General features: G+C 37.4%; 1 protein-coding gene across 2 annotated transcripts in view; it reads right to left on the bottom strand.

The window, feature by feature from the left end:
• The window catches only part of CACNA2D1 (calcium voltage-gated channel auxiliary subunit alpha2delta 1), a 567,237-nt gene that overhangs the window by 133,561 nt on the left and 416,747 nt on the right, over window positions 1–16,929 (bottom strand). For both annotated transcript variants that reach the window (XM_006155764.3, XM_006155766.3), the window contains exon 8: window positions 1,400–1,469. In XM_006155764.3, coding sequence (XP_006155826.1) covers window positions 1,400–1,469 — 70 coding nt within the window. The remainder of the gene's footprint in view (window positions 1–1,399; window positions 1,470–16,929) is intronic.

Below are 16,929 nucleotides of genomic sequence, written 5' to 3'. Positions count from 1 at the left end.
GTCTGTGCCTCCACTCAACAAATCCAGCACCACACATGCCGGAGAAATATTAACAAGAGTAAAATGTGCATTAACAGTATCTGCTACTATTAGATACGGCTGCTGTTCATGTAAGTTGCTATTGGGACATTTAACAGGGCATTTTAGAAAAAGCCTTGGCCAGCCACAGGGGGGCAGTGGTAATGCAATGAAAAGAATCCTGGAAGGCCCTAGGCTGGTGTCTTGAGCTCTTCCTGTACACAATGGGCTCATGTGCATATATTTAAGAGGGTCACCAATTAAATTATTCTGGAATGAAGGTGTTTTGCAACCACTGAGGCACAGCAGGAACACAATCTTGTGGAATACTGCACCCATACAGGAAGTTCCCAGGTTCACATCCTGAGGTCTCCATGTGCAAGTTGGGTACGTGCATGCATGACCACGATGTTGGCTAGCTGAGGCTGGGGTGGATTGCAACATTAAGAAGCCTTTGGGGGGGGTGCCTTCTCTTCCCCCCACCTCTCATTTTTTATTCTTTCTCCTTTTTCAGAAGAAATTTTAAAAAGCCTTAAATATATGTCCTTTGAATCAACCATTATGCTTGTTTGAACTTCAGCAGAAAGATGGAAATGACCTATATAGTAGCAGGTAATTTCCTATACATGCTCCCATAGAGTCTTCTTTTAAAAGACGCTAGGTGTCTCTTCTCATGAACACGTACTCACAAATAGTGATATAAAAAATGGTAGTGAAGAAAACACTAAGTCGTAGATAATATGAATTCATTAGAAAAAAACATGCATTCCCAAATTAAACACAATTTTTAAAAACTCAAAAATTACAATTCATAGTTTAAAGAAGGTAACAGTTTCTCAGTAAGTTCAATCATGGGTTATGGACATTTTTCAAGTTTTATGTTAGGAAAATGAATTGCTCTCATAGTGAGGAACAGAACTTCTTTTTGGGAAAATATATCACCTAAGCTAGATGAATGTAACTCAGGGGGAGCTTCTACCTTGGGGCCATTCCTCATTAGTTCACTGCCAGAGGCAAACTATCTCCCTCTCTTATCTCATCTCCCTGTTAGAGCTCTCTATTCCAGCAGGCCAGAAGCCTTTCAATAGAAACCAACAGCTAAGAGACATTTAAAGCTGAGAGTGAATATAAAACAAAGTAGTCCATTTGAAATAAATGTGATAAATCATTTCAAAAATGTTCATCATCATTTTTATTTGAACTTACCATTTTCTAAGTTCCCCTCAACTACTTTTATTTATTAAAAAAAAAAAAATCACCAACAGAGTACTTTAAATAGGTAGACAATTTCATCCTAATCATGATAATATTCCTTCAATTCAAAACAAAAAACCCTTTATTTTTTCTATGCTATTCTTTCATGGCCAGTTAAAACTCTTACCATGGTCTTCTGCGTACATCATAAAGATCAATCTTGTTTGGAGTTCTACTATTATCAACCCATGGAGAAGCTAACAAAAAGTAGAGAAATTAAATTAAAATATTAGATACACTTTATAAAAATAATTTAGAACTTTATAAAAATCACAAAGACCTCCATATAAACATAATTCCTCTTATCTACATCAATGTGCAAATCAAATGGGAGACACAATTTGTATGCTGTTAATTTTTTTTTATACTAAAGTGAAAAACAACATAAGACACAAACAAAAATGATCAACATAAGTCAATTCTCTTTTTTCACATTGTTTCAGAAACAACTTTAAGACCTAGGTGTTTTTTGGGTACTCTCAATTATTTGACCCTCAAATTTTCTTTCAATTCCATAATGTCATAAAATATTTCAGATGATTGTTTTTCTTATATTGTCATAATGCATAATATTTAACCTTCATATTCATATCATTGATAAGGATCAATCATGTTGAAATTAAAATTAAAAGATTAAACTATAGGTAAAGTACCTCTATTAAACTGTTACATTTAAATTCATTGGAATGATATGAGATAATTAACGTGCATATTCAACAATCTTGTGTTAGCTTCACAGCTTTGATCATTTTGATAATCAGAAAAAACTTCCTACTCTAATTGTATAGATTTTTAAATAGAGTTAATTCATATTTACTCCAATAAAATATGTACATGCTTTCATAAAAATGCTTTACAACATTTCATTTGCATGCACATTTTAGATCTAATGGAGAAAAATAAGTGCTGATGAATTGAATGATAATTTTACGCTGAAAAAGTATTTTTCCTTGAACATAGTTAAATATATGACTCCTGAGAAAATTTCTAACTCATTTAACTTTTGCCTCACAATCTATTTTTTTCCTTTTCATTGAAAAACTATGAAAACTATGGCAACCTTGCTGAGACTTAGATTTATTAGGCTACTGAGATCATCTGGTCAATTAAGTTATGTCAATTAATATATACTTAAGCCCCTCTTTGAATATGAAATTTCTTTCTTATTAATGGCTATGTTATAAAATGATTAATCATATTTACATAAAATAGTAAGTATAAATATAACACCCTTCCAACAACCATTTATTGATGTTACGAGACAAAAATAGTAAATTTACTTTAACTCTCTCAATTTGCATTTACAGAAACTGAGAGCCAATGATATAAAATACCACTTTTTGGTTTCCTTTTGTGGTAACACCAGATGTAACAAGAATGCTGTTTAAAATGTGAGTTCAATTTCAATGGTTTCTCTATAATGTTATGACTCTCCAAAGGTCTCAGTAATAACTAAAAATGTAAAGAAACTATATACTACTTTCTACTTTCAGTACTATATTATGATAGTTATACATTTATTTTTATTTTTAAAATTTTGCTATAAGGCACAAGTGCTCACAGGAGAGAAGGAAAGTGAGAAAGTGCCCTTCAGCGGGGATGGCCATACAACAATCCCTTCTCAATTCTCCTCTAGGGATTTCTGGCACACAAGTACATACACCTGGTGTGTTTTCCAAGGTTCAAGGTCTGGGTCTCAAACCACAGTCAGCCATGTGGATTCCAGCTGCCTTAACCACCAGGCCACCAACTGGTACATCTATTGCCTTTCAACTTCATATGTACCCATTTAACTTGCTCTTCACAAACAGATCTGGACCCTTTAATACTTTTATTTTACCAGTTGGCACAATTTCAAGCTTTGCCAGCAGATGATGCAAGGCGGACACTAATAAAGAAGGGCTTTCACTTCAAGGTTCTGGATTGTCTGCTTACAGGCTCTTGCAACTTTTCACGTGTCCATCTAATACCGTGTATGTGGGATCTCTAGAGTTCATCCACAGTGTTGCCATTTCCACAGTTTACTGGTGCCACTGAGTCGTGGGTACCTTCACCAGGCTCAGGCTCTAAAAGTGCATGTAGATTTTCCACATTTACTGGCGTACCCTCTGGACATTTCTGTAGTAGAAAGATAACTGGAACTTCACAAGGTGAATTTCCAGCTAATCCTTTTTTTTTTTCTTTTTTAAAATTTTAATTTACATTTAATCACTGTACATCTTTACAATGTACAATGTGATTTTTCTCAGCATGAATACAGTGCATATTAGTAAAGTCGAAGACATTACCATAAACATCATCAGCCCATATGTTTTGATTTTTGTGTCTATTTAATGTGCTGTTTATTTTTCACCTGAACCCCACCCTCCCACCTCCTATTACTTGTCCCCATACTATCTCTGGTACCTCTAGTTGTCCTCCCTATTATTATACCTTCCAATCTTTCAGTTTCTGCTATAGAGCACAGACATTCAATACATATTAAGCCGAGACACACAAAGCCTGTCTTTCATAGTCTGGCTTGCTTCTCTTAGCATTAACTCTTCCATGTTCATCTACTTTGTATCAAATGTCAGGGTCTCTTTTTTTTTTAATTTAAACTTATTTATTTATTTACATTCATTCACCGTACATCATTAAAGCATACAAAATGAGATTTTCCATCCAGAGTACACTGTATACTGTCTCAATCAAGCACATCAACATATATGTTACTGTCAGCAAATAATTTTCTATTTCTTGTTTTCCGTATGTTCTGCTTTTTTTCCCCCCATCCTTGATTCCCTATCTCTTACCCTCTGCCATCTCCCACTCTCCTCCCACACTGTCTCTGGTATCTATGTTTGCTTTCTATACTGTATTCTCCCAAAATTTTATTGAATTACTAAAGGTCTTAATTAATCTAAATATTTTCATAGCAAACACAGCTGATATATACATTTCCATGAACACAAGTCTAACTTTAGGCATCCTATAAAGTAGCACCTAGCTGGGGCTATATATCTTCCTGCAGTCATTGAATAGATATTTTTTTTCTGAAACTTTTTTAAAACTTAATTTACATTCTTTCCCTTAAGCATCATCACTGCATACAAAATGTGATTTCCCATCCAAAATATACTGCATAGTGGCTTAATCATGCATGTTATTAATCAAAAATTTTCCATTTCTAGTTTCTAGAATTTTTTTAACCCCTCTTTCTGACCCTCTGTTCTTTCCCACCCTCTTTTCACACTATCTCTGGTGTCCACAACTGTCTTCCATTCCTTTTTCACCCACATTGTATTGATCACACAATTTCTTAAATAATCTAACTACTCTCAATAGTAAGTTCACTTGGTACTATTAAGAAAACCAGTTTTAACTTAAATCAAAGAAATGCTAAGGAACTTTGCTTAAAGCCAGGAAACAGGTTAGGATTCTGTTCAAATTGTAGATGCATGAACCTATCAGTCTCATGTACTTTATCATTTGTTGTGGTTCAGTTTTCCCGATTAAATTCTGGGGTATAATACTCAACTCCATTGTAGGGACAAGTCTGAAATTTCCAGCTAATTCTATCCACATGGCATCACAAGGACTTCTTTGCCTTAGTGAGGCATGACAAATGTCCTCTACGAGAAGGTGTGAATCTTGGGACTAGCAGGTGGCATGGTGGTTAAGGACGCTGGACTCCCACATGGCCAACCACGGTTCAAGTCCTGGACGTGGAGGCTTGCTCTCTCACTTTCCCACTCCCTCCTTCTCTCTTGCTCTATCCCTCTCTGGTCAAAATTTAAAAATGAAATAAATGAATGAATAAATAAAAAACAAAAGAATTCTTAAAAAAAAAAAAAAGAAGGTATGAATCTCAGCCTCAAAGTGCTACAGTATTATAGGCTCTTTACTGGGCATTCTATCTCAGCCCTAGGGGCAGTTACTATTTGGTTATGTCATATTTTATCAGGTATTCACATAATTTTTAGAGTTCTCTATACTTCTGGTCAATCTCTCATTATTCTAGTCTTTGTTGCAGTTAATAATTCTTTATTTTTAAAAAGTGCCTTCCCCTGGGCTCAGCAAATGGTGTAATGATTATGTTGCTGAACTCCCACATGGCCAACCATGGTTCGAGTCCTGGACCCAACAGCTTGAAACTCACACCGAGTGCTTGTACTTGCATGCCCAAAATCCTGAAAGGAGAATGGAAGGGAAGGGATTACAGCATAGCCACCCTCTTTCGGGGAGAGGGGGATTTTCCTCTTTCTGTCTCTCTCTTTGTCTCTCTGGCGAGCACACATGCCCTATAGCAAAAATCTCTCTCAAAAAAAAAAAAAAAAAAAAGTGCCTTCCCCTACTCAAAATACTGTGTTTTTCTTTTTCTTTTTTTTTTTTTCTCCTAATTGGACTGGTCTGATATAAATGCTTGGGAGAGATCAGAGAAATGAGTTACTACTGCTAATACAGTATTAGTCACTGTGAGTTAAAGTGTTCAACAATGATTTGATAAATGGCTTCCTGTAAGTGGAATTTTAAAGTTGTGTTTAAATTAAGTTTCTGAATTATTTTCAAATCATAATTATCCAAGATTTCTGTTTTCACTATAATTGCTAATTGAAACTTAACTGATAAGTATTAATGTACTCCATAAAATGTATATCATTCTTTAAGGACAAAAAAAATTAAAAGGCTATAAATACAGTATGAGTCATTAATTTAGTTTATAGTCTAATACAGTTTATATTTTAAAATGCAAATGATGTTCACTTAGAAATTTTCTGAGATATTTACAATTAGGTAGCAAGCCTTGATTATACTAAATTAGGATATTTATACTGTGGTAAAAATTAAAAAAATATAATTTCTCCTGTGATATTAGTAATTAACTTGTTGTAAAATTCTATTGTGGCATTTAAGTGGTATGTTATTTATGTAGGCTCAGAAGACCAAGTAGTAAAAAAATAATAACCATACACTGCAATGCTCTCAAATAATCAGTTTTACAATTATGCATACAGAAAGCTACATATTTTGAGAGGTAATCAGAACTTCTAAAATCCCTGTGGAAAGTAAACTGTTGCTCACTTCGGATGTCTCTTTTGCTTTCCAGTAAGATTCTGGGGTGATAGGAGATAAAAATGGAAATAGCCCACCGTGTGGGCATCACATTTCTGAATGCTTTCAGTAAAGGCAATGATGATCATTTATGAGAATATCTTTATCCTGTACAAAAGTGAACCATAGGCGTGTCTTTTATTTAATCTACTGGGTGACTGACTGCCCTGCTTCACATATTTTAGGCTGTGCTATGGCAGTAATCAAATCTCTAATTTAAACAGGGGACCACCTGTACATTATCTCAGCATACTGAAATATGTGGTAGAGAAATATTCTTAAGAAAGCATGCAGATTTGGGACCAGCAGTTAGCGTAATGGCTATGTCGCTGGACTCCCACGTAGTCGACCGTGGTCTGAGTTCGGAACCCGGTGGCTTAAACTCACGCCTGGCGCGTGTGCGTGCATGCCTATGATCCCAAGAGGAGAATGGAGGAGAAGGGATTGCGGCGTGGCCATCCCCCCTGGGGGGTGATTTCGCTTTCTGTCTCTCTGTCTCTCTCTCTCTGTCTGGCAAGCGTGCGTGCCCTATAGCAAAAACCTCTCAAAAAAAAAAAAAAAAGAAATCATGCAGATTTTAGAACCATGTACTAGTTAATATGGTCTGAAAATAATGGGAAGTATCAGTTTTTCATTTCAGCTGCTAGGAAACAAAGCAAATAAGGATTCAGGGAGGACCGTACTCTTAGTAGAAACATCGTTTCAAATGACAGCTAACTGCATTTCTAATTAACAAGTTAAAATGTATTTTTCTATTTCTAGTAGACTTTATCATTTTAATATCATAAAATTAAAAGAAAATATATTGACAGGGGGCATGTGTACTTGTCAGAGGGAGATGAAGACAGAGAGAGGAGCATCCCCCAGTGGGGCGTGGTCACGCTACAATCCCTTCTCCCCTTCTCCATCCTGTTGAGTTCTGGGGCACATGCGCACATGCGCCACACTTGTGTTTCAAACCACCAGGCTGGAATTCAAACCACGGTTAGTCATCTGGGATCTGGGTCCCTTAATTATTAGGCTATGGAGCTGGCCTTAGTCTCCTGAGAATTTTTAAAAAGTAAATTTCATAAATTCACACATGCCTTTAAATGTCCCTCCTGATCTCTTTGCCTGGTTCAAATTGGTGGAGCATTACTTAAGCCTGTTCAGTTATCTCCTATAGATAATTAGTTATGGCTGTGAATCACAAGCCAAGATAATCAAATGGGACTTGTTTTAAGCCAAAATTAATTCAGTTAATGTTGCTGCCCAGCTACTACCAGCCCTCAGTGGATTTTCCACAGTCCCCATCATCAGCAGTCAGGCATCATTGCTCTCACATGCAGGTCTCGGATAGATAAGACTCACTAAAACAGTGTGGATCACTACCCCTGATGAGGTGCTAGCGAATTCTGGAAAGCAAAGAGCTGACCTCCTCAGGTTTTAAATGATCTACTCTTCAGTAAAAATTCCAAATAGCAAAATATTCAAAATATGAGAAAAATATTTATTAGTTATGGTGATGCAATATGTCTTTATGAACACTTTCAAACCTTCTGTGTCTTAGCACAAGATTATTTCTCACTCTTGTAACCGTACAAATTAGATACTACTCATCATAGAGATGGTGGTATATTTTGCTGCAAGAAGCTACTTAGAGACTTAGAGCTGGTGGAGTTTTGCCATCTTTAACACTTGTTTTCCAAGGTCACCCAGGGCAGCTGCTACAGGAAGGAAGTGCAGAGAAGGTACATCCAAGCCAGAACCATCTCAGGCTTGAAGAGACACATTACTTTCATTCATATTGTATTGGTGACATAGTGACTATGGTCCTATACAGAAACAAAGGAGGTCTGGGGAAAAAAAGCCCCAGGCTAGGCAGTCATTTCCAAGAAAAAAATCTCACAATGGAAAGGGAAGACAGAACGTTAGTGCACAGCTAGTAAGCTGTGCCACAGGTCAAGATGGACAGTGTAAAAATAAGCAATGTCTACTCTTAGTATAACATCGAATTTTCTATATACAGCACTGTCTCCAAGCAAGCTACCACTGAGATGAGGGAAATGAGGATGGATGAAGTTCAAAACCTAATAAACAAATAGAAGATGTCAGACTCAAGGAGACAAATGGTGTAAAATGCAATACTCTGTGATGTTGATTCACAGGAAGAGGTTCCATATCCATGTCCGGAGACCTCCCTGAGGACAGTGGCACAGGCGTGCCCATGATCAGGGATTGGCTGAGGCTGGGGTCAGATTGTGGCATCAGAATCCTGTCTGGGGTGCCGCCTATCTGTCTGTCTGTCTCCTCTCTCTTGTTCATGGAAGAAAGAGATAACACATTTAAAAAAAAAAAAAAAAGATGTCAGATTTAGGAATTATATATACACTAAATTTTAGGCCAGAGATTTCTTTTCTTTTCTTCTTTTTTTTTGGGGGGGGGAGTTTTTTTTTTGCTATAGGATGGGTGTGCTCACCAGAAAGTGAGAAATCACCCCCCAAGGGGGATGGCCATACCGCAATCCTTTCTCCTCCATTCTCCTCTTGGGATCTTGGGCACACACGCACACGCGCCCAGCCTGAGTTTAAGCCACTGGGTCCAGGACTCGAACTGCGGATGACTACATGGGAGTCCAGAGACATAGCCTTTACGCCAACTGCTGTTCCTGGCCTGAGATTTCTTGTACATACAAGAAATTCAGTGCAATAAAATAACTTGAAGTTGACTCTACCTTTTGGGTTCCTTAAAAAACCATAAGCCTAGTCTGCAGAAAGACTGTAATTATTTGAACCCTAAAGCAACTTTTGGTCTCTAAACTTGCACCAAAAACAGCAAGCTGTAAAAGCTCTTTGAGCCCAAGAATCTCCATTCAGATGTGTCAACATGCTTTTTAGATAAGTAAATAAATTACAAAGAATACTACCAGGAGCAGTCAGATGCTTTAAGGAAATCACTTCATACAAGTGTAGGGGTCTTTGTATTTCTTGTCTACTAGAAGGTGATAAATACCCTGGCTCAGTGATGGCTCTGTATTTCTCTCTTTTTTCCAAATAGGAGTTTTTAATTATTGTAACTCAGCAGACGTGACTATCTAACTTATGTGGGCAGCAATTGGAATAGGATGAAAAAAAAAAATTGGTATCCGGTTGTAAAAGTAGGCAAATTCAGAAAAGTCATACTACTGCATGTGACCCACACATCCTGGATTTGGAGCTTGTTGCACTTTGGACTCTGTATGGAGAAGATGTTAAGTGTGTTCTACATGTGGGACATGAAGAGATCCATGGATATTTAAATAGCCAGAGGGACAGACGTTGACAGGACTTTGATATACATTTACATATTCTTCCTCCTAGTAATAGAACTTTAAGTATTAGATGGATGATGTAAAGAAAACAATGTCTGTCTACCAGATACTATTCTCAGCCTCTCTTGCCATGAGGGATCGTGATAAAATTGTAGCACTGAACAAAGGACCTGAGTAGAAGTGGCATATGCACAACTCGTTTGACTGCTTGCTTGCCACTAATCCCCATTCCCCTTCTTTTGGCCTCAAGCATGGATATGGCACTTGTGAGCTAGTTTTTTTTTCTTTTTTCTTTTATTTGAGAGGTTTATGCTATAGGGTGCGTGCACTCGGCAGACAGACAGAGAGAAACATAGAGACAGAAAGCAAGAAATCACCCCCCCAGGGGGGATAGCCATGCCGCAATCCCTTCTCCTCCATTCTCCTCTCGGGATCTTGGGCACGCATGCACACGTGCCCGGTGTGAGTTTAAGCCACCAGGTCCTGGACCTGAACCATGGTCGACTACGTGGGAGTCCAGCGACATAGCCATTACGCTAACTGCTGATCCTGTGAGCTAGTTTTGATCCCTCAGATAGGATAGCAACCCAAGGAATAGAAGATAGACAGAAACCCCATTGCTTAGCAACCTCATTGACCAGAGTTACCAAAACCAACTGGTTTACCTAAGAGCATTTTTTTCTCTCTCTTTTATCCTGGTTATTATTCAAGCAATTGAACCAATATCTCAATATGGGCCCAAACCTATCTCAGTCATACTAACCTGAGTCAAATTTTAAAGCTGAGAGGATGCATAGAAGGCAAAAATCTTATCTTCATAGGGTATTTCAACAATTCTGCTTACTATTTTTTTCCTTTCACTTCTATATTCTTATTGAGTTGCCAGAAAAATCATGATGCATTTTTTTCTTAGAAAAATATGTTCTGACTTTTCCAATGACCCAATAGAAAAGTATCATTTTGGCTGCAAGAAATTGCTCATTCCTATGTAATATTTATGCTGCTAAAATCAAGGTAGTTTTAATGTCTTTTTCCTCCACTGTATCAGTACTGGATTTAGGACTGGACATTTCTATCTGAAAATAATTGGCCCCAAGACAATGCTCCTTCTCAGATCAAGTGTTGAGTACTGAAACTTTACGGTCCAGTAAGATTTATAGGCAGAAGATAAAATTGGAAGGCAATCAATATAACTGAGAAAATAGTAGGAAGAAAGGTCTATGGTCCCTTCTTTAATATTGCCTTTGTTGGTTGGAGCTATCCTAGTGTAAAGCTTAGAGCATGTGTTTTAGAGCCAGCCTCCCTAGATAGATTTTTTCATTTGATGCATGAATTTGTACAAATTACTTAACTTTTTACAGTAAAATTAAACTAGAAATCTCACAATATATCGCTGAGATTCAGTGAGTTATCCACACAAATACTTAGAACCATGTTTGGGATATAATAAGCACTCCATCATGGGTCATTGAAAACAGTATCATTGAGTAACTGGAACTACTTATATGGAGTTGTCGGGAAAGTCATGATGCATTTTTGCATAGAAATACACACAAGTACGTCATGACTTTCCTGATGACCTAACAGAAAGTAGATTTCTATAATAATAGATTTTTATAAGACATGCTAACATTTTAACCACTTATAAACATATTCTCATGATTAGGGCTTGAACATCATGTCATTTTCCCATCTTACTCCATCCCCAGCACACAGCCCACAACGCAGCTATTAAAACTTTCTGGGACTCCAAAAACTGACTTCGCAATTACCCCAGAAAACCTCCCTGGAGAATACTGGCTCAGGTGAGAGGATGAGATAGTTCAGGTGAGCAGACAAGGACCTAGAAAACAGTAGCTGTTTCCTATTATTTCCCATCTGCATTTTTGTTCTTGTTTCATTTTATTAAGAAACTGAATTCCTGGGCCAATAGGTGATGTGGTGGTTAAGGCGCTGGACTCCCACATGGCTGACTATGGTTCAAATCCTAGACCTGGTGGCTTGGAAAATCACACCAGGTAGATGTGCATGCATGCCCAGAATCCTGAAAGGAGAGTGAAGGAGAAAGGGCTTTAGCATGGCCATCCTCCCGGGGGCGGGGGGGTGATTTCTCACTTTTGCTCGCTCTCTCTCTCTCTCTCTCTCTGGCAAGTGCATGCACACTATGGCAAAATTAAAAAAAATTAAAAACAAACAAATTAAATTGCCTAGCATTCTAAGATTTTCTTTACATCTCTAGTTCTTTTAGTTGTAGAATCTATCACCTTGACTTGTTTATCCAACATCAGTTTATAAATACCTATTACTCAGTATATACAGGACACTGCATAAATGCTATGTGTGATTCAAATATGAGAGCTACTTGCAGTTTCATACATTGCAATGGTTTAAAAAAGGCATATGTGAAATAAATTCAGAAATAAGATCAAATGTGATAGCTGTTGTAATACAGAGTAAAAACAAAATTCTCTAAGAGAAGTAAATAATGATTGCTCCTAGAGAGTCTTCATATAGAAGATAGTAGTTGCATTCTACCTTGGAAGAGGGATAACGTGCATATGATCAGAGGTAACATAATGTTCTACAAAGCTGGACCCTTAAGAGAAGGTCTGGGTTATGTACGTGAGAACTCGCTGTGCACACCACATGCCCATCAGAGTTGGCTGGGGGTGGACAGCAATGTGAGGACATTGTTGGAGTGCTTGCCTGCCTGTCTCTCTTTCTCTCTCATGCAAGCAATAAATCAACTTAAAGGAATAAAAAAGATACAAAAGACCAATGATGGCCCTAGGAATAAAGCAATATGAAAATGAAATGTAGGTTTGTAGATTATAAAACAAAAATTAAACCAATGAAATGGCAGAAGGGGGCAATGTAGGAGTGTACAATAGAGGTTAAACTGTGTAGTCACACCTAAACTAGATACACAGGTTGAGTGAGTCTCTGAATGGCACTGTAAGGGAGCCAGATGTCACTAAATAGACAATGCCAGCGTGTAAAAGTTTACTAGAAAATCAATCATCTAAATTTTACTGCAGATCATTTAAAAATAATCTCATTAGATATTCTTTTTGCATTGCATCTTAGTCTTTATTATATTTCCCTTCTCACCCAACTACGAACTTCTTCAGAGCAAATCTCTCTTTTACTGCCCTTAGACTTCTCAGGATACCTCGATTTCTTCAGAAACAGTTTTGGCTTGTTCTTAAGGGTCTTCTCTCAGTCGTCCAGATTTGACTAACTTAGTCAAATGACTTTTGGAATTCTAGTTTTGTTTCTGAGCAATGAGTCTCCATCTTCAGGATGTTTAGATGATGACACTGCATTACCTAGAGACTGACTTTATCTTCACTGGAATAGAACCAGGAGTTTTCTCTAACTTCTTGTAGATAAACAAGCAGCAGAGACTCATATTCAGACACATGGTAGTACCACCCAAGGTAAGTCAGTAATTTTAAAGACAATAGCCCTATTATAAAGTGGTTTTCTGGCAATTCTGCAGATATCAGGTAACACATGTAATATATTTTCACATAACATAAAGAGGTATTTGTCTTTTTTGGCAGGAGTAGCAGATAACAAGTTTGTGGCTAGTGGAATATTCTATAAAGTATTGTGTTGTCGGAAAAGTCATGTACTTTTTCTACGCAAACACGTGTCATGACTTTTCTAATGACCCAATAAATGGTACACAAAGATTTAATCATTTAGGCATCCTGTATGTAGTCATTAGGTGACTCGGAAATAAGCGTGAACACAAAAGGTCTATGAAATAAGTGGTAGAGAAGATGTACTGAAAAATAATACTATAGAAGTGCCACATAAAGAAAACTGTGAACTCTGATGGTTTCCCACTTTTGTAAGAATATAAGTCCAAGTAGATGACGATAAAAATAATCTATTTCTACAAACAAAACAAATTATGATTCTACAGGAATGAGTATCTTATAAGTCAATATACCTTCTTACATGATGGCGATAACGACATATATAATATACCAATGTAATTTAAGTTTATATTTGATGTACCTGAGAAAGTGCTTAAAATGTTGTCTGAATATTTACAAAAATATTTTAAAATTTTCTTTGTAAAATAGACTGAATAGGCACAACTGTGGTGGTGCAGGAGGTATGGCACCATGGCAAGACACTGCAGCCTGTGGGGGGACCTACGTTTGAATCCTGGCTGGAACTGAACATTCCAGGTGTATCCATGTGTACCTGTGATTCTGGCTGGCTGGGAGGTTGGAGGAAGGACAGTGGTGTGATGAGATCCTGTTGAGGGTACCTGGTTCCCTCCTTCCCTCTCTCTCTCACTTCTGTCTTTCTCTCTCTTATAAAAGAAATAAAGAAACATATATATATATACACACACACACACACACACACACACACACACACACATATATATATACAATGAACAGCAAAAGAAAGACGGTTCTATGCAGTTAAAAATGAATGGCACAAAGGTATGAAAACTTAGCAATTCATAAAGGAAAAAAGAACAGAATGAGAGAACTAAATTAGAACTTGGCCAGCCATGGAGGTATAGCAGTAACACAATACTCTGATGATAAAGCTGTATTGGAGGGCCCTGGGTTCCATCCCATGGTCTCTCTGCATACACCAGGCAGGAGGCTTATGTGCCCATGATCTTGGTTGGCTGGGGCTTGAGGGAATTTAGAGTTAAACTATGTGTTTATTTGTTTTTTAATTAGGCATTTTTAAGATAATTGATTAGTGAGCAGTATTTTTATAAATACTACAGTTGTTGAGACTCTATTCTTATCCCCTTCTCTTCTACTTGGCTAGAAAGTTATCAAAGTCTTCCTACTAAACTAAGAGGATTCTTTTAATTATCTTATCATCTTCTAGTTGATGTATAAATTAGTCTTACTTTTTTTTATTAGAGAGAGAGATTTTTGGTATAAGATTTGTGGGCCTACTAGAGAGACAAAGACAGAGAGACAGAAAACAAGAAATTACTGCTGCCCCACCCCCCACTCCCCTGGAAGATGGTCATGCTGCAATCCTTTCTCCTCCGTTCTCTTCTCAGGATTTTGGGCACGCATGTCATACACTCGGCATGAGCTTTAATCCACCGGGTCTGGGACTAGAACTGTGGTCAACTATGTGGGAATATAGGGACATTACCATTACACCATCTACTTGTCTGTCTTAGGTTGTTTTCAAAAATGTTATACAATCTAAGAACAATTGGCTACCCATATGGTTAAAAAAAATTACTCCATACAGAGTACTTTGTATAAATTTTATTTTGCATTGTCTTTCAGCAAAGCCCTCACAGGTATAACAAGAAAATGCCTCTCGAAGGTCTGTTTAATACTAAGGTAACATATATTAGATCCCCACTGGAATCCCATTGTTTTGAAATAAACAAATGAAGCACTGTAAGGAAAGAATAAATGAATAGTAAGACATTAAGTAAATGTCATATGGAGATGAAGATTTTTCATTTTTTCTCTTTTTTAATATAAATCCAATTAATTACCTAAAAAGAATATATGCTGTCTTCATTGGCATTTCAATGCACCAGCAATTCCTAATTACTACCCCAATTACTGCAGTAATTTTTATAATTTCAGGAGATACTAATAGGTGAAATGAATAATTTGAATCTAGTTTCCATGATGTGTAAGAACTCACAACGCCGATAGCTGCTGATAGCTGTTTTAATAGCGCTAAAGTTAATTTATATAAATCAAGGATTCTAAAAGGAAGAGTTAATAAATTAAACTCATTTTCCAATAAGCACAAATCTAATGAAAATGTCGTTAGACATGGATTCCAGCTTTATCTATGCCAAGAACTGACTGTAGGACTAGGACAACTCACTGTAGTCATCCTACAAAACAGACTGTAAATTTAGCAAATGCTGCAAGCCTAGATACCGAAGCAGACAGTGCTCGCTGTGAAAATCATCTGGTTCAAGTATCCCAAATTATTCATGGAGAAATGGGGACAGAGACAGAAAGTGGTTTAGTGAAAGTATAAAATGATGCTGGTAGTATTTACATCAATCAAGAATTGCTTCCTATAATGTTCTTTCTATTATAGTATACGGCCTACCTCCCACATTGGAGTAGAGAAGGGGAGGGTGGAGGAGGAGGAAATAAAAGAGAAGGACGTGGGGAAGAAAAACAGCAGACAATGATGGTTTTCGTTCCTTATTTCCATACACATGAACCACCTGAGAAAGCAGACTGAGGTTTAGCCCAAGGACAGATGTTAAGGTTCAAATTGCCACAAATGACCAGACAAACTATATTTGAGAATCGGCTTTGAAAAGGTGTCTTTATAGTATGTCATCTTTAGAGGTCTCCTGTATGGAAGTCAATTTTTTGCATGTATTTGAAATAATCTGATAAAAATCATGAGGTAGCTAACTATCTCTGACTACCCCTTACATTTAGAGACTATAGAAAACGCTTTTCATTCTGTTAAGAATTCTACAATTTAACCACAATTATCCTCCTTGGTTCACAGCTGAGGTCAGCGAGGTCTTTTGAAATGTCACTAAGATATGAAGTCCCAGAACTGGGATTTTTACCCTGGCTAACTGGTTCTGGACTATAATTGCTTAATCTCTTTTCAGCTGTGGCCCTGCTCTAAGCAACACATGAACATTGAACAATATATTTTTTAGACTCTATTGTATATCAGAGGGTTCTAGTGTTTGTAAAGTATTTCATTTTTAATAATGCTGTGTCAAGAATTCTCTAAGGAAAATTTTTAAAAAGATAGCTTACAGAAATTTAAAAAATAGAAAACTATGAGACCAGCAGATGGCGTAGTGGTTACATCACTGGATTCCCACATGGCCACCCATAGTTCAAGTTCCAAATCTGGTGGCTTGAAAATTACTCTGTGTATGTGCGCTTGCATGCCCAAGATCCCAGGAGGAGAAAGGAGGAGGAAGGGTTGCAACATGGCCATCTCCCCTTGGGGATGATTCCTCACTTTCCCTCTCACTGTCTCTGTCTTTCTCTTTCTCTGGCGAGTGCAGAGAAAATTATGCTCTAAGGCAAAAACTTCTTTAAAAAAAAAATCTTTCTCTCTCTCAAAAAAAAGAAAATTAGGGACCAGCAGTTAGCGTAATGGCTATGTTGCTGGACTCCTAAGTAGTCGACCGCGGTTTGTGTCCTGGACCTGGTGGCTTAAACTCACGCCGGGCGTGTGTGCGTGCGTGCCCAAGATCCCGAGAGGAGAATGGAGGAGAAGGGATTGCGGTGTGGCCATCCCCACTGAGGGGT

The sequence above is a fragment of the Tupaia chinensis genome, unplaced genomic scaffold, assembly GCF_000334495.1.
Source record: "Tupaia chinensis unplaced genomic scaffold, TupChi_1.0 Scaffold000466_1, whole genome shotgun sequence".
Taxonomy (NCBI): domain Eukaryota; kingdom Metazoa; phylum Chordata; class Mammalia; order Scandentia; family Tupaiidae; genus Tupaia; species Tupaia belangeri.
This window is presented reverse-complemented; position numbering and strand designations above follow the sequence as displayed.